General features: G+C 34.7%; 1 protein-coding gene across 4 annotated transcripts in view; it reads left to right on the top strand.

Moving 5' to 3' along the window:
• The window catches only part of wake (wide awake), a 409,422-nt gene that overhangs the window by 333,412 nt on the left and 57,530 nt on the right, over nt 1-18,480 (top strand). Inside the window, exons 2-3 of one of the 4 annotated variants that reach the window (XM_067760879.1) lie at nt 4,132-4,208; nt 4,271-4,358. The exons of 1 other annotated variant lie outside the window; for it this stretch is intronic. In XM_067760879.1, the coding sequence (XP_067616980.1) occupies nt 4,351-4,358 (8 nt within the window). In that variant the 5' untranslated portion in view covers nt 4,132-4,208; nt 4,271-4,350. Of the gene's footprint in view, nt 1-4,131; nt 4,359-18,480 lie in introns of those variants that run through there. 2 more of the 4 variants (XM_067760881.1, XM_067760880.1) reach the window with 2 other exon arrangements.

The raw sequence follows: 18,480 nt of genomic DNA, 5'->3' as shown, positions 1-18,480 counted from the left end.
TTAACAAAAAATGCTATTACTTAAGTTGAAAAACCTAAATTAACAACTTGTGGTTCTCTAACTGGACTCAAATGTAAGATTTAATACTACAGTATTTTCACGAAAATAAAATTAAATATATGCATATAATTTAAAAAATAAATAAATGCGAGGCGCGATAGCCTCCGAAGAGATTTTAGGCCGAGCTTCTCTTCCAATTTGCGTCGTGCTCTTTTTAATTTTTCTAACAAATTGGCGGGACAGGACCTACTTGTTTTATTCCGGCTCCGAACGGCATCTGCAACGCATATAGTTTTCACTGGGGAGCGACCCCGCTTAGAAAAATGTTCTACTAATTGAAAAACCTTGCTTCTAAAATTTTGATGTTGCTTTGCCCGGTGTGGTAGGCGGAGCACGCTACCATCACACCATTGCGGCCGCCTATATAAAATTTATTTTTGATTAATTAGGCTTCATTACTGCTATCAACCAGGTGTTTATTTCTCAGAACAAACAGAACCACCTTGGAAATCTTTTTCAACTCCACCTCAACTCGATATGCAATGTAGGATATCAACTGGAGAAATGTATTTGATATTCATTTGAGAACTGTACGTTTCTCAAGATCTCTCGAAATTAGGATAATAACTGGACGTTGGAGATCAACTCGAAAACTTTTAATTTTACAAAATTTCTCAAAGGTTGGATAGTGATTGGACAATGAAGTTGGATATCAACTTGAGAACTATCTGGTTTAATAATTAAATAATTATGTTGGATATCAGTTCCGGAACTATATACATATTTCGCTGGAGAATTTTTTTCCATGTTTGTTGGGTAAACAAAATCCAGCTGTTGCCATATCTACAAATTATCTAGATAATAAAAAAACCAATGTTGCCGACTGGAATTTGACTGGCCTTAGTTTAATCGTAGCTTAACCGTTTACTGAAAAACCGGGCATAAGACGTCTATGGGTAGTATATTTGTGAAAATTATGTTGCGAACCTTTTTTGTGTCCATTTCATTTGCTTTTGGCATACTGCCTCAATTCTCAGACGGCTTCGGAAATATTCTGAAGACATAAAATACAGAAGTTTTTCAGAATATAATGGGATGTAACCGAGCTTTTCACAGTTAATCTGCACTACCAGTTCTAAGCTTTTTTGCTTTAAATGAGAGGAGAAAAAAAATTTAAAGAATTTTTTCAACATATGTATGCCCCTTAAACAAATGAGATTAGAAAAGAGAAAGAATTGGAAGGAAAGACGGGAGTACCAAGTACTCGTAAACTAGTTAACTAACATGTGTGTGTCTACACCTTTTTCAGTTTTAGTTTAGAAAATTACAATTGTAGATCAGAATTTTTATTTTTTGTTCAGAAAATAACAATTATAGTTCAGAAAGTTTTATTTGAAGTTCACAAAGTTTCAACTGAATTTTCAATTTCTTTCTTAACTACACCATTTTTAGGTTTAGCTCAGAAAGTTGCAATTAAAATCAGAAATTTACAACTGAAGTTAAGAAGGTTCAATTGAAGTCTAGAAAATTACAATTGTACTTCAATTGAAATATCAATTGCATTTTTCTGAACTTCACATGAAACTTTCTGAACTAGAATTGAAGTTTTCTGAGCTACAAATGAAAGTTTTAAACTACAATTGTTATTTTTCAAACTTTAAGAAATAATTTTCTGAACTTAAATTTTATATTCTGAACAACAATTGTCATTTTCTGAACTAAAATTGAAAATTTTGAATTAAATTGTAACTCTCTGAACTTCAATAGCAACTTTATTAACCTCAATTGTAATTTTCTGAACTTCAATTAAAAATTCTGAGCTACAGTTGCAATTTTCTGAGCTACAATTGCTCTTTTTCTGAAATTCAATTGCAAGTTTCTGAACTTCAATTCAACATTCGGAACTTCAAATGCAGTTTTCAACTGAAAATTCTGAACTTCAATTGCAACTCTCTGAACCACGGTTAACGTTAACCTTTTAAGTTAACTAGTAGAGCTAGCCCAGTGGTTGAAGTTAAGCCCCAGAAGAGGTAACTTTATCAAAAACAAATAGTTTCAGACTTTCTGAGAAGGTTTCATAGGCTTCTTGTCGGTAAGTTTTCGATGACAAATCGATAACTTGTTCGATGAAAAGCCCATAAAGTATTGGTAACACTCTAATAACAAATCGACAAGAAATTGATAAACAATCGATAGTTTTTCGATAAACTTTCGATAAATATTACAAATAGTCTCTAATAAATCGATAACTCATATTTTTTTTTTTTTTTTGTTTTCGGCATTAAAAACCTTTAAATTTCTTCTACTACATATGGGCGATGCTAAGCTTATTTGCAAAAATTCTACAAAATTTCTACATTGAGTCGTACAGCTAATCCACTCCCCAAGTTTTAACACTTTATCAGTATTTGTTGTATCAGTTTTTCGATACCGAAAAAGTGGACGTGGTTATAATCTAGGCGGGCGGTAGGTCGGGCTAAGCATAACAAATTGGGGTGGTTTCTAACGAATTTCATCCACTTCTACAAGAAACTGTTCTTTTTATAAAAACAACACCTCTGCCGAATTTCGTTAGAATTGGTAGATTTTTCTTCCATTTGTGGCATTAGTAGTACAACAGTGAGATTACCTAAATAAGTAGCGGGAATACGACCATTTTCTAAAATTTTGCGAAATTTTTATTTTGAGTCATAAGGCACGCATTAAGTCATCACTTTATCGATCTTTGGTAACGAATTATCGCATTTTTTCCTTTTTTCTAAACTTTCGAAATCGAAAAACCAAGCGTAGTTTTCCTTCTATTCCGCTCATTTACTATACCAATCTATTTTGGATCCAGATAAAGAAGTATGGCAAATTTCGTAAAGATATGTAAATTTTTGCTCAAGTTATCATGATAACGGACGGACAGACATGGTTCAATCAAAACCTTTAACGATCTTGATAATTTTTTAATTAGAAAGTTTATATCTCTCTCGATTCCTTTATGTTATTACATAATATCGTTATCCAATTCGAGCTTTGTATAATATTGTGACGAATATTAGCATCACCTAGCTATTAGTGAATAATCACGCAACAACAAAAACATGAAGCAGCCATTCTTATGTACGTGCGCAGATTAAAACTAGCAACACTTTTGTAGAAGGCGACGAAGAGCTGTCTCACACACACAGATGTAGTCATCAGCCGAAGTATTTACTCACTCATACACACGCATATGGCTATAAACTACAAATATACCTAACTAGACTTTGGGAGAAATGGGTGAACGAGGAAACTGAGAGTATAAAAGCAGCGCCAGCTGAGTAATAACGTATCAGTTTTGATTTAAACACGCTATTGGTTGTGAAGTATATTTGTAAAGTACTACTCCCAAAGTAATTTAAATAAAGAGCAGTTTGCAATACTGAATATTGCAGTGATTTATTCAACAGTTTAGCGATTCGAACGTTAGCAGAAGGTTTCAAATAAGCGGAGTTTCCCAAAATTCGTTACAATATAAAAAACACGAGATATAAAGTACAAGAACACGCGGGGCAAAAAAAAATTTATTTGATTTGAAAAATAGTCTATTTGATTTGGAAAAAAGAGAGAAAACGAGACTTAAAACAGTTTCATTTGACTCAAAAAAGGGTTCATTTGAAGTAAAAAAAGTATCACCTGGTTTGAATAAAGTTTCATTTGACTTAAAAATGCTATATAAGTAACATGAACTTGATATATTTTTTAGATTTTCTTGAAACGTCACACATATCTCACCTGCCACATTTAAAAAATTCCATCAGGGCTATGTTAATGTGCAAAGTACCAACCTGTTTGCGTATATAAATGTAGCAATTTATATTCATATGCACATAAACATATATACGCACGATGACATAGCAAAAGTAGCTAAGTCAACAACAATGTGGCAAGCAGTTTTATGTATTGTCAACCCAATTAAACGCAACAACATTGTTGCACCGTCAATCTTTAACCGACAACCATATGCTCTTTAATGTTCTAAGCCCTGTACGCTCGCTTCAAAGTTGCTTCATTTCTTTACTTACAGTTCGTATGTTTTTTTTTTCTTTTTTTTTTTCTTTTTTATTGCCACACTACCATTTCTGTCACTTTGCGGCAACTCAGTTAGTTGTCTTTTGCAGTCTATTAAGTTGCGCCTTTTTGTCGTTGCACATTCACGTGCCGCATGTGGCAGAGAAACAGTGAGTAAACTCGTTAATATATAAGTAAAATATAAAAGAGAAATCGAAAAGGTGCATATCAGGTGGAACAGCGCAAAAGTGCATTCGTGGATGCAGTGACAGAATAAATTAAACTCGTTTAGAGGGGGAAAATGGCAGAAACATGAACAGGTAAGAAGCAAACAGGGGGTGGTGCAACTCTCAGAATTTAAATATTATTTTTATTTAATAATTTAATTTTTTTCAGATTATGTTTAAGATTTTATGTTTAATAAATTTCTTTTATGTTTACTATATTTTTGATTTTTTCATTCTTCGTTGTTGAGTAAATTTGTTGGTTTGAACTGTTTTATCACTACTATTTTGATGACGATTGTATTTCTTCAGTAGTTGTGATGTTGTGATTTTCTTTTTATCAAAAAACTTATGTTTTTGTTGTTGTTGCAGCAATAAGGACACTCCGCAAAGGCCTTTGGGAGTGTTATCGATGTTGATGGTCCCTTGCCGGATGTAGATCCGGTATGTTCCGGTAACAAGCACCATAAAGGTACTAGCCCGACCATCTCGGGAACGATTTGGTATGGCCACATACAACCTTCTAGGTCATATCGCCCTCCCACCACCTAGATCCATCAGGAGTTCTGGGTCGCCAGAGCCTCAGCTGTTAATGACACAGGATTCGCCACGGGTAGGTGAGGTTGACAATTGGGTTGGAGTGGTCTTCCGTAATTCGACTCGTAAAATGGTCTCGTCGAGGGTTCGATTCGAATTGAAGTATCGAACTGATGCGTGTAGACTATCGAACAACATAAAACCATCCTGCTTCTTTACGAGTGGAATATCAAATTATCCAAACAATATCTCGGCAGCCGGTTCAAAAATGCCCTATCTTAGCAAACTCTTGAAAAAAGGACCTATAAGAGATTTTGCTTAAATAACACTAAAGTTCAAAATGTTTTTCAAAAACGTCCTGTATCAGAATTGTTTTGTATAATACCCCTTTTCAGAATTCCTTTATAAACAGTCTACCTAAATAAAAGTTCAATACTATATTTTAAGATAGGATAGCAGGTTTTTGAAAAAATAGAGAGGCGCATTCTTCAATCCAATTCTGAGATAAAACGTTTTAGGAAAAAGTTATGATATAGGTTTTTCTTTAAAACGAAATGTAAAATAGGGCGCTTTCGGACTGACGGCCGAGATAGACTAATAATTCACTCAAGCGCCGTTATAAGAGCTCTCGCTAATCAACTATTCGAATAATCAATTAGTCGGTTAACAAAAGTTGCTTGGTAAGATAATCGTTAATCGATTAGATGTTTTTTCATTCGATTACTGACAGATTCAACTATTCGAATATTTACTTTTTTTGTACATTTAATGAGTTCTTCGAATCGTTAGGATATTGTGGAGTTATTGTAAGCCTCTGCAGCTCTTATATTTTGTACTTTGTTTCTTTAGTATCCTCAGGAACTGGAACAGAAGTTTCATATGAAAATTTTCAACTTTATTTTTAAATGGGACAAACTTCGATTAACGAAACCACCGTTATTCCAATAATGACAGTTATTTGATTTTCTATCAATGCAAAAGTCTAGTCTAGACTAGTCGATTAGCCGAATAATCGATTGTTAACAAAAGCCCTAGTCGCTACGTATCATTTGTTTGAACTTTTCGTTCGTTTTTTTTTTCATTACCATATATTATATAATACTTCCCAATTTATTTAATAAATTTTCCATTACATATTATTAAATATTGATTTCTCCTATTTCAGAATTATTTTTCTTTCTTATTTTAAATGTTAACTATCTCCGTATGTTTCCGTTTACTTTGTGTTTTTTTTTTGTGGTGAAATTTAATGTCAGCATTTTTTGTTTATGGGTAATTTAGCTGTTGTCTTTTTTTGTTGTGGTTGTTTTAAATTCTTTTCAAAGTTATTCATTTCATTAAATATTTTTTTATGCTGATTTGTTATTTTTTATTTAGACCATAAATTTTTTTCACTTGACTTCACAATTATTCAGTTGACTCGCTCTCTTGTGGCATTTTTCATTCATACTTTTTGTTTAATTAAGGTTTTATTTTACGATAGGCTTCGTTGAATATACTTAAATAAAAAGGTGTCTATATATTATACCAAGTGACTAAAAATATGGCTAAATTTTATTAATGATATAAACCCACTCTAACTTTACATATTTTTATAAAACACATATATTTTGCATGATTCAGCGGCCAAGGGCTTTTTCATGTAACTCGATACGAAAGAAATTTCATTCGGATTTGAAAAAAAATTGTATGATTTGATAGCTTTTGAACCGAATTACCTCTCGAATCGAGTTACAGAATAAGACCCCAGATTATCGATCATCCTGTCTATACCTTTTCGAAGCTCCCATAGAAAAAGTGATTCCTTCCTTCCAAAATCTAACAGTGTAGCTCAACTCCTGAGTGAAATATCATCATATCTCGGCTAAGGGTTTCAAAACGCCTTATCTCAGCCAAATTTTTAAAAACGGCCTTTCAATATTGTTTTAACAAACGACCTCTTATAAGTATTTGATGTCAAAGCGCGTTGTATTAAAATAAGTCATTATGTTTTTTAGAGAAAAAAATTTGCTGAGGTCGCTACTTACTAGTTTTTTTTCTGAATTTCACCCCTTCATCAGCTAGCTTTTCGAATGCTGAGCTTTGAACTTGAAAGCACCTGCATTCTTACTGCTGTTAAGGCAGTAGATTCCTTCTATCCACTCACCCATTTAGATTCACCGCTGGACGCTTTGTAGTTTGTTTTTACTTTTGCCATTTTGTTGCTCCTTTTTTACACACTTCGGTACATACATATATATATTTGAATTCAAAATTATGTAGAATATTTGTCTGTGCTTTCAACAGAACTTTAGGGCTTCATTCTGTATTGCGAAGGATAGCTGAGACGAACGATTCGCCTCCAACCGATTTCGTCCAGCAATGGTATTCTTAACCATTTTCGTTCGGCCTTTACGTTTCTAACTTTATGTCAAACAAGAAGGCGGAAGCAAGTGTCAAATGATCTGCTGCCATCGTTTAGCATAGTGCAAATACACTAGCGATTTGCCTCTGGGGCGAAACGAACGTTCGTTTCGTAATATCGAATGAGGCCCTAATACTGTTCATATGTTTGCTTTGATATGAAAGCAGGTTTCATCATACAGCTGGGAGTATTTCATGTTTGGTATAAAGCTGCTTAAAGTAAAGTTCTGGTAAGCCAACGCTTTTTTTGCCATGAGGTAAATCTATAAGCTGTGATTAGTTGAAGCATCGTTGCTGTAAAGCCTCTGTCGCTATATAGTTTTACATCAGCTATCTCTTTGTGCTCAACGGGCCTACCTCAACGCTTAGTATACATAGATAAATGTTGGTTCTTGGACCATATACTTTCAATCCTGAGTTATCGTATTACAAGCCTCCGGACACTCGTTGTGGATGTCATTCATCTCGTTGTCGTCAACAGTATATCTCCATATTACTTCCAGCCATTCAATTCCTTTGACTAAAAATTCTACTTTATATTCAGAAAGGCAATAATGTAGTATTTTTTTATGATACTGAAAAAATCAATGCTGCTGATAAGTCAAGATGCAACACTTAAATTTATAAGAGGAATCGTTGTCAAATGCGACTCTATTTTGTAATATTGACTGCAACCTGTCTGGTTAATTGCATCATGGGCAAAGTGTATTTAACAAAGTGTGATTGAATTTGATAGTTCTCTCATAAAAAACCGGACTGTAATGTCAAAACGAAAAAAAATCTTAACCCTTTCAGAAACTTTTTCAAAATTTGTTTATATTAAACTTGAAAGAGAAAGCTTTTATTTTTAAACAAAACACCATCAATAGAAAGGTACATGTACACATTTTGTTGTTGTTATGGTAGCGATAAAGACACTCCCCGAAAGCTTTGGGGAGTATTATAGATGTTTATGGACCTTTTCCGAACATAGATCCAGTAAGTTCCGGTAACAAGCACTATAAAGGTATAAACCCGACCATTCCGGAACGATTTAATATGACCACATTGAACCTTCTAGACTATCCTTCCACCACTTCCATGAGGAACTTGGGGTCGCCAGAGCCTCGCCGGCTAAATATTTGTGTGATATTTTACATTTGTAGGTGAGGTTGTTAATGGGTTGTGGAAGCTGTAAGGCTATAAAGTTTTTTGGTGCGCTTATCAACCCCTTGAATCCTCTTACAATTCCATTTAGAAGGTAGAAATGTGAAAAGGAGCACTAGGTGTGAAGATTGCAGTGCGTGTTACAGCAGCAAGACGAAAGCATAACGTAAGAAACGTAATGACTGAATGATATCGACATAGAATACGATTGCTAGACGAAATCGTCCCTCCTATATTTCGTTCGCAATAATGAATGGTGCTCTTAGTTTTGCAAAAGGGTGTCAGTGATTGTTGGAAAATTCTCATAAAATTTAATCGAACAACATCAATAAAAACAAGTAAGGAAAGTTAAGTTCGGGTGTAACCGAACATTACATACTCAGTTGAGAGCTATGGTGACAACATAAGGGAAAATAACCATGTAGGAAAATGAACCGAGGGAAACCCTGGAATGTGTTTGTATGACATGTGTATCAAATGAAAGGCATTAAAGAGTATTTTATGAGGGAGTGGGCCATAGTTCTATAGGTGGACGCCATTTAGGGATATAGCCATAAAGGTGGATCAGGGTTGACTCTAGAATGCGTTTGTACGATATGGGTATCAAATGAAAGGTATTAATGAGTATTTTAAAAGGGCGTGGACCTAAGTACTATAGATGGACGACTTTTCGAGATATCGCCGTAAAGATGGACCAGGGGTGACTCTAGAATGCGTTTGTACGATATGGGTATCAAATGAAAGGTGTTAATGAGTATTTTAAAAGGGAGTGGGCCTTAGTTCTATAGGTGGACGCCGTTTCGAGATATCGCCATAAAGGTGGGCCAGGGGTGACTCTAGAATACGTTTGTGCAATATGGGTATCAAACGAAAGGAGTTAATGAGTATTTTAAGAGGGAGTGGGCCTTAGTTCTATAGGTGGACGCATTGTCGAGGTATCGCAATAAAGGTGGCCAAGGGGTGACTCTAGACTTTGTTTGTACGATATGGGTATCAAATGAAAGGTGTTAATGAGTATTTTTAAAAGGGAGTGGGCCTTCGTTTTATAGGTGTTCGCCTTTTCGAGATATCGCCATAAAGGTGGACCAGGGGTGACTTTAGAATTTGTTTGTATGATATGGGTATCAAATGAAAGGTGTTAATGAATATTTTAAAAGGGCGTGGGGCTTAGTTCTATAGGTGGAACCCTTTTCGAGATTTCGCCATAAAGGTGGACCAGGGGTGACTCTAGAATTCGTTTGTGTAATATGGATATCAAACGAAATAAGTTAATGAGTATTTTATGAGGGAGTGGGCCTTAGTTCTATAGGTGGACGCCTTTTCGAGATATCGCCATAAAGATGGACCAGGTGTGACTCTAGAATGCGTTTGTACGATATGGGTATCAAATGAAAGGTGTTAATGAGTATTTTAAAAGGGAGTAATCCTTAGTTCCATAGGTGGACGCCGTTTCGAGATATCGCCATAAAGGTGGTCCAGGGGTGACTCTAGAATGAGTTGGTACGTTATGGGTATCAAATTAAAGGTATTAATGAGAGTTTTAAGAGGGAGTGGTGGAAGTTGTATATGTGAAGGCGTTTTCCAGATATCGACCAAAATGTGGACCAGGGTGACCCAGAACATCATCTGTTGGATACCGCTAATTTATTTATATATGTAATACCTGCCAAGATTTTAAAGGTTTTTTATTTCGCCCTGCAGAACTTTTTCATTTTCTTCTACTTAATATGGTAGGTGTCACAATCATTTTATAAAGTTTTTTCTAAAGTTATATTTCGCGTCAATAAAACAATCCAATTACCTTACCATCCAATTTCATCCCTTTTTTCGTATTTGGTATAGAATTATGGCATTTTTTTCATTTTTCGTAATTTTCGATATGGAAAAAGTGGGCGTGGTCATAGTCGGATTTCGTTTATTTTTCATACCAAGATAAAGTGAGTTCAGATAAGTACGTGAACTGAGTTTAGTAAAGATATATCGATTTTTGCTCAAGTTATCGTGTTAACGGCCATGCGGAAGGACAGACGGACGACTGTGTATAAAAAGTGGGCGTGGCATCAACCGATTTCGCCCATTTTCACAGAAAACAGTTAGCGCCATTAAATCTATGCCCATACCAAATTTCAAAAGGATTGGTTAATTTTTGTTCGACTTATGGCGTTAAAAGTATCCTAGACAAATTAAATGAAAAAGGGCGGAGCCACGCCCATTTTTAAATTTTCTTTTATTTTTGTATTTTGTTGTACCATATCATTACTGGAGTTGAATCTTGACATAATTTACATATATACTGTAAAGATATTAAATTTTTTGTTAAAATTTTACTTTAAAAAAAAATTTTTTTTAAAAGTGGGCGTGGTCCTTCTCCGATTTTGCTAATTTTTATTAAGCGTACATATAGTAAAAAGAGTAACGTTCCTGCCAAATTTCATCATGATATCTTCAACGACTGCCAAATTACAGCTTGCAAAAGTTTTAAATTACCTTCTTTTAAAAGTGGGCGGTGCCACGCCCATTGTCCAAAATTTTACTAATTTTCTATTTTGCGTCATAAGTTCAACTCATCTACCAAGTTTCGTCGCTTTATCGGTCTTTTGTAATGAATTATCGCACTTTTTCGGTTTTTCGAAATTTTCGATATCGAAAAAGTGGGCGTGGTTATAGTCCGATATCGTTCATTTTAAATAGCGATCTGAGATGAGCGCTCAGGAACCTACATACCAAATTTCATCAAGATACTTCAAAATTTACTCAAGTTATCGTGTTAACGGACGGACGGACGGACGGACGGACATGGCTCAATCAAATTTTTTTTCGATCCTGATTATTTTGATATATGGAAGTCTATATCTATCTCGATTCCTTTATATATGTACAACCAACCGTTATCCAATCAAACTTAATATACTCTGTGAGCTCAGCTCAACTGAGTATAAAAAAAAAAAAAAGTATACTGATCCAGGGAAGAATATATGAATAGTCCAGATTCTTCAAATCCATTTCATATAATATGCTTCCATAAAAAACCAATTATATATCCCAGATTATGGTCGTTAAAAATTTACCCCCTGATAGAAATACGTACATTAGGGTGGGTTATTTGCATATTCAATTGAAGTTTTAGCAAATCGTTATTTGTGTATGTATGTACGTTAAACTGGGTCGATTTTTTAACCGATATCGCGCCATCGATTTTTCGATAGGATCTGGGCTCAGGAAAAAAGTTCCACTACGCATACCCAAAAAAATATATTTTTTTTTACTTTGATTTTTAAGGTATTTTTCATGACCTACTAAAAAAATTGTCATTTGATTGTAAAATTTTCATCTATACCCTGTCCGACCCAAAAATGTCCGCTAAAAACGTTGGCGATAACAGTTTTTGAAAATTTTTTAGTAGGCCATGAAATGAAATTTCGCAGGCTCGAAAATTATTTTGTTGGGTATGCGTAGTGGAACTTTTTTTCCTGAGCCCAAATCCTATCGAAAAATCGATGGCGCGATATCGGTTAATAAATCGACCCAGTTTAACGTACATATATACACAAATAACGATTTGCTAAAACTTCAATTGAATATGCAAATAACTTAGTCAAAATTTCAAAGAAAACATGTGGGTGGTGTAGCACCACGAACAACAACAGCAAAGAGCGGGGACAGGAAATCGTTTTGCTGGCAGAACTAAGCTACTCGAAGTGTTTTGTTGAATTGCTTTACTGTTTTGTATTTTGTACAGTATGAAGGAGATTGGTGAGAATTGTTTGTAAATAACCAAAAACTCATGGATTTGATTTGTGGTTTACAAATACGTTGGCGTTTTACAGAACTTTAACTGAAGGTACAAATATGAGTTGTTTATGCATATGTTTGTTCATAGTATGTGTGAATCTGTTTATGTGTGTAAATAACTATATGTGTGCGTTAATATGTAACCGTAATTTGAGTCAAGGACGTTTCCGATGTCTATACAAACCAGGCATGCTTAACGAACGAAACGATATCATTTCGTTACGATAATCAACGCTAATAAACGAAACGAAGTCATTTCGTTTCGTTTATTAACGTTAAGAACGTCAAATTAACGTTAATTTGACGATCTTAACGTTAATAAACGAAACGAAGTGACTTCGTTTCGTTTATTAGCGTTGATTATCGTAACGAAATGATATCGTTTCGTTCGTTAAGCATGCCTGATACAAACAGTCATAATTATACAAGAAATGGACGTACCTAGAATATGTGCCGGATCTTATAAGTCTGCACATATGAACCCATCACAAAATGTACACCTTATATATGTGAGGCATACATGCATCCACTATGCTACTTCACTTTTCTCTGATCGCAAATAGGTAAGGCCAACAAAGATGGACAAACCTCCGAAGGACTTTACCAGGGTCAAAATATCGCCCAAAATACAACCAAGCTCTTGTGCATTACCTACTAGTGCAACAACGAGCGATCTATATATGCATAACGCGAAGAAAGGCGGAAAGAATGGGAGGCCGACAAACTTGGCGAAAAGGAGCAGTAGATGCGGGCAAGTTGAACAATGCCCAAAATTATAACTCTAAAACTCTAAAAACATTCGGAAAAACCTTACCTCTCGACTGTACTCTCCACTTGACCTGTCAAAGGCTCTTGGCATACAGAAGGACCATTTCTTATACAAGCATTGGTACAGTACATATATGAAATATCTTAATCAAGATGGATGGAACAAGAAGGGTGTCACTGGGTGCTTTCCAGCGCACTAGCTACTTAGGTTTTGTTATAGAAAGCATTGCTATCTGTGCATAAGGTAGAAAGCGAAGGGCCTCCTTTGAAATAAAGTAAATGAGCTGGGGGTAATTAATCTCTATTGCTGTTTGCATTTGGCATCAGTAAGAGTCAAAGCGCGCTCTATGGTGCGAGGCGGCCCTTCTGAATTAAGGTAACGAATGTTTATAAGTAAATACAAAAAAAAAACTAGTAAAGGAGTCTAAGTGCGGGTGTAATAATAATAATAATAATAATACCCAACGGATTAAACCCTCCAAAGCCCGCCCGACCGGCGCGAGGGGCGCATCCGCATGACGCATCGAAGAATATAGTCAGCTGTGAACTGTAACAACAATGTCGAGCTTGGAGCTTGGTTAAACATGGGCTCTACCAGGCCTAATTGAAATTTTGTTTGAATTAAGATTATCTGGGTTATTATTTATGAGCTGGTGCTTAAAAATCAATTAGTTCAATATCTAGAAAATTATAAGATACTTATGCCACAACAGTCAGGATTTCGACAGAATCATTCTTGCGAAACAGCTTTAAACATGGTTATAGCTGACTGAAAAGAAGAACTTAATAACAAAAAGTCGATCATTGCAGTTTTCATTGATCTCAAAAGAACCTTTGAAACTATTGATCAGAAAATATTATTAGAAAAATTATCAAGCATTGGTATTAAAGACATTGAATTAGATTGGTTTGATAATTTCTTAACAAATCGTAAGCAAGGAACAATAATTGGTTCAGCATTATCGGACGAAGTTGACGTTAAGATTGGTTTACCCCAAGGCTCTGTGCTAGCTGCAATTTTATTTAATATTAATATTAATGATATTAAGTCTATATTGAAATTCAGTATCATAAAACTATTTGCGGATGATGCACTAATTTCCATAAATGGTAGAAATGAACATGAAATAAGAGAAAAACTGCAAAGTGATTAAATGCTCTCTATATTTGGCTGTGTGATAACAGACTAAAAATTTATATTGAAAAAAACAAAATATATGGTAATAACAAGGAAGAATATTGCCTATTTTGAAACTATTAAAATAAATAATACTAAAATTGAAAAGGTGCAGACGATTAAATATCTCGGCATTCAAATAGATTGCAAACTAAAATTTGATGGCCATGTTGATTATATAACAGGTCATATTGCTAAAAAAATATATTTCATTCAAAGAACCTGTACAAACTTGAGTAGTTATTATAAAGCAAAGGTATATAGGTCCATAATTGAGCCATACTTCATATATTATTTTACTATTTTCTTTATCTTGAAGGATTCGCAAATAGATAAAAAAACATGCAGAAAAAAGCTATGCGCTTTATATTAGATAAACGTTTTGATACCCCCATTAAAGATATGCTACAAAGTTTGAATTGCACGAGCATGAAACAGCAAAAATTTTTCCACAGTATGAAGTTTATATACAACATAAAAACCGGAAACTTGCCTGATTATCTAAACCAAGTATTAAATTTAACTACGAGGTTCTTGACAGAAATACGAGGCAGGGAAATGATTTAAATTACCTAATTACAAAACGTAGTCTGAAAAAAATAGTATTTACAAAGGGTTAAATGCTTCAACGAATTACCTGCAAATATTAAGAATTGTGATAATAACTTATTTAAGAAAAGATTATATGCTCACGCGAAATCAATGAATGTAAAATAAATATTAGGGTTCGAATGAATATGTGTTACATGTTTCAAATTCAAATCCATGTGTCAAATTCCAAATCAAGTTTCAAATTCAAATATTAATTTAAGTTCAATTTCATACAGAGTACATTTTGTTAATTAATGCAATAATATTTTTAAGTATTGATCTAGGCTCTAAGAGCCGCAATAAATAAATAAATAAAATAAAAAAATAAAAATTGCAATGGCCAACTCATTACTCGTTTTATGGAAATTACGATGTGCTTAATTTTCTTAATAATAATTGATATTATATGTACCACTGGTTTCATTGAAAAATGGCCACACCCATTTTCACAAATTTATTGGGCATTTCCGATTTCTGAATTCGAGAAAATTTCATTGAACACATAAAATGTTTGACTGAGTAATAACTCATCTTTGTTAGATGAGCGCCCAGAAACTCACTTATCTTCGACCAAAAGACAAGCAAGTAGCTTGGTGGATCTTTTGTCACGGAAGGAGGAAGTCGCATGGCTTAGAAGGTTCAATGTGGTCTTATAAAATCGTTTCTCAGTTGGTCGGGCTATGCGGTCGGCAAGTACCTGACAAATATCCGGCAAAGGATCATAAACATCGATAAAAGTCCCTATGTCGGTGGCGCATGTCTCTTTTGTGTTTCTACCTCTCACCGTTCATCGTGCTTCTTATTAGCTTTTGCTTTCACGAGAACATCAATCAGCCAGTCAAACATGTACCTTCTAGTGCATAGGTCGGACATTTCATAAAACTCCTCAAATCTTGAAGGGGTGACATAAGGTCAACAGCCATAACGTCCATTGGCCTTATGACCACTTCAAATGGCCACAAAGTCAGTTGAAGTTTTGACCATATGCAATAGTCCCAATGTCAAATTTTGCTTACAATATCAATGGTATTGATATTATGACCATCCTGCTTTTCTGAAATAGCATAAAGCCAACTCTGTTTTTCTGAAGTGGCTATAAAGTCAATTATTTTGTTTCGCACCTCCACATATTAAAATGTTAACAACTGTTAAATTACTGTTACGTTTTATTGTTTTCGCTATATTTTTGTTCAGTCGAATGACGGGATATATTTTTTGTTGTTTCAAATATTCGGCTGAGGCGCTCCTCTTCCTACATTTTGGTCGCATTACACTGGTCAACAGTGAAAAATTTTCCATACTTTTTTTAGTCGTTTTAAGTCAATTTAAAGGTGCTGATTACGAAAAAATTATTCGTTTCTTTCTAACAGCTCTAGTTTTTAATTTTCTTATAGGTGTTAAATTTTTACATACTTAATTTTAATTATTTACCGCGTATCAGCACAAAATTGCCTTTTAAAAGACTTTCTTGCCTGTGGGTCTTGTTCAAGATCCCGACAAAGACTATTCTCCTTGGTATCGCTCTTCCATAACACGAATATCCTGGTGAAATCATTCACCCTGCTCTTCACATAATCTGCAAGATTCTTAGGAAACCGATTTAAATGGCTATGCAAATAATGAATCTTAATGCTCATGTTGCAGCCTAGCTCTTTCATATTACGCAGCATATCGTTCATCAGTTGCTCATAACTCGCAGATTTTTGGTTTCCAAGGAAATTTTTAACTACCAAAACGAAGGATTTCCAAGTACTTTTTTCAAGCTCGTTCATCGACCCAATAAAATCTAGGTCTTTGATCAGCTGTCTTATGTGGGGGCCATCGAAAATACCTGTTTTTAATTTTTCGCAACCCAGCCCAGGGAATTTCTTTGATAAGTAAACAAAACATTGACCATCTTTTCTTAGAGCTTTAACGAACTGTTTCATTATACCGAGTTTAATATGAAGCGGTGGTAATATAATGCTATCACGGTTTACCAAGGGTGGGTTTATCATATTGGGGGTACCAGCAACCAGTGACTCTCTCAATGGCCGCCCTTTTTGAATCCAATGGAACGAACAGTAGTTTGAAAGTGCAAAAGCGAAATACGCAAATTTCAATTTCATTTTCATTTTAAACTATTTGTTTTTGTATTTGACTTTGGCCGTTGACTTTATGTCACCCCACCGGAATCATAGACCATAAAACGTTTGCTTTGGTCATGATTAGAAAACATCGATCTAGCCCGATTCTTGTTATTTATCTATTTGTTCAATGGTAGAGCTTTTGCCTTTCGCGTTTCAATACGGGCGCACATCCTGCTTACGGTCGTCGGACAAGACGATCTACTATAAGGCGAACAAAATCACTGTAATCTGTGCGTTTTTCACAGCTGAGTATAAAATTTAGTCAGTTCGTTAGCATATTCATATTCGACATATTCAAAAATTCGACTCCCCTAAATCACAAACATTTTTTCTTTTCTTCAGTTATCTTTTCCCACTGAAATTCCTTACACAAAGCTATTGCTCACTTTATTTTACACAATAATCCATTTGATTTATTGATGATTAAATAAGAATCCTGTCAGCATGCAAACGCCTTAAAATATGAAAGGAAAAAAACAGCAAGGAAAAAAGCCTGACGATGAATTCAAGTCAGTTAAACGTGCGGAAGAGATTTTTTTTTTTACAAATACAAGTATTTATATTACTACCTATTTTGAATATGTATATTTGTATGTTGTAAAAAAATTTTGGAAAAATAGGAGACGGAATGTTGAAATCCTCTGTAGTACACTGGATTTGCATAATCGCTAAAGGAGATTTTGAGGTCACGACCTAAATACCGCTATAAGGGCGTATTGTACGCTATATTTTGATTTTGGTTGGGTGTGTACTTGAATATTTGGTATGAGAATAGCTTTTTAAAATCAAATGCCCCCTCTCTTAAAGTGTCAACTGTAAAACTGAGGGTGGCTAATGGTTGTAAAGAGCTCACGCCGACTTAGGTTTGGCTAAGGTATGCTTAACATCATTAAATTGTTATATCCGTTAAATTTCAACACACAATTATATGAATACATACACAAATACATTTTTTTCCACGAAAAGTTTACAAGCACATGCCGGCAATCAAGACATAAAAAACCCTGCCCATGCCTGAAGAACTAGCGCAAGTGGCAGATTGCAGTTAAACTAACAAAAGACTTAACTAATAATAAAATACAGACAAAATGGCCTTACTCTGTACACTAAAAAGCAACGCCACCCAAATTATCCATAAGTATCTTCATACTTATGTTCATATTTATATGAGTATATGTATGAAGGGATTGATGTGGGTGGATGTGGGTGTGCACGATGTCTGAAATGTGCGAGGACGCGCCAATTGTTCTGTCCGATTTGAATAAGGAAATTGCAATTAACTTAAATCATAAAGCAAATTTAGTTAAGTAAATTGTCTGCGCTACCTACATAAATGCAAGAGATGTCAATTTCGGGATTTTTCAGCTTTTGGGAATTACGGGATTTGAGAGCTCAATGCCGCGATTCGGGATCTTTCTCAAATTTAGACCTGTAAGTATGTTTATAGTTCAGAAGTGTGGTCTCGGAGTCAAGAACATTGTCAAGAGAAGATGCCATGGCCCTTGACGTATTCGAGAGGAAAGTTCTGCGAAAAATGCTTGATCCTGCTTCTGATGTTAACAGTGTGCATGCAAATAGATTTAAAGATGAACTGCGTGAGATTTGTGCGGACATAAACAATAGTTACTTTTAAAATTGACACCAAGCCGTTTAAACGTTGTTTGCCGTCCAACAA

The sequence above is a fragment of the Eurosta solidaginis genome, chromosome 1 (assembly GCF_040869045.1).
Source record: "Eurosta solidaginis isolate ZX-2024a chromosome 1, ASM4086904v1, whole genome shotgun sequence".
Lineage (NCBI taxonomy): Eukaryota > Metazoa > Arthropoda > Insecta > Diptera > Tephritidae > Eurosta > Eurosta solidaginis.
This window is presented reverse-complemented; position numbering and strand designations above follow the sequence as displayed.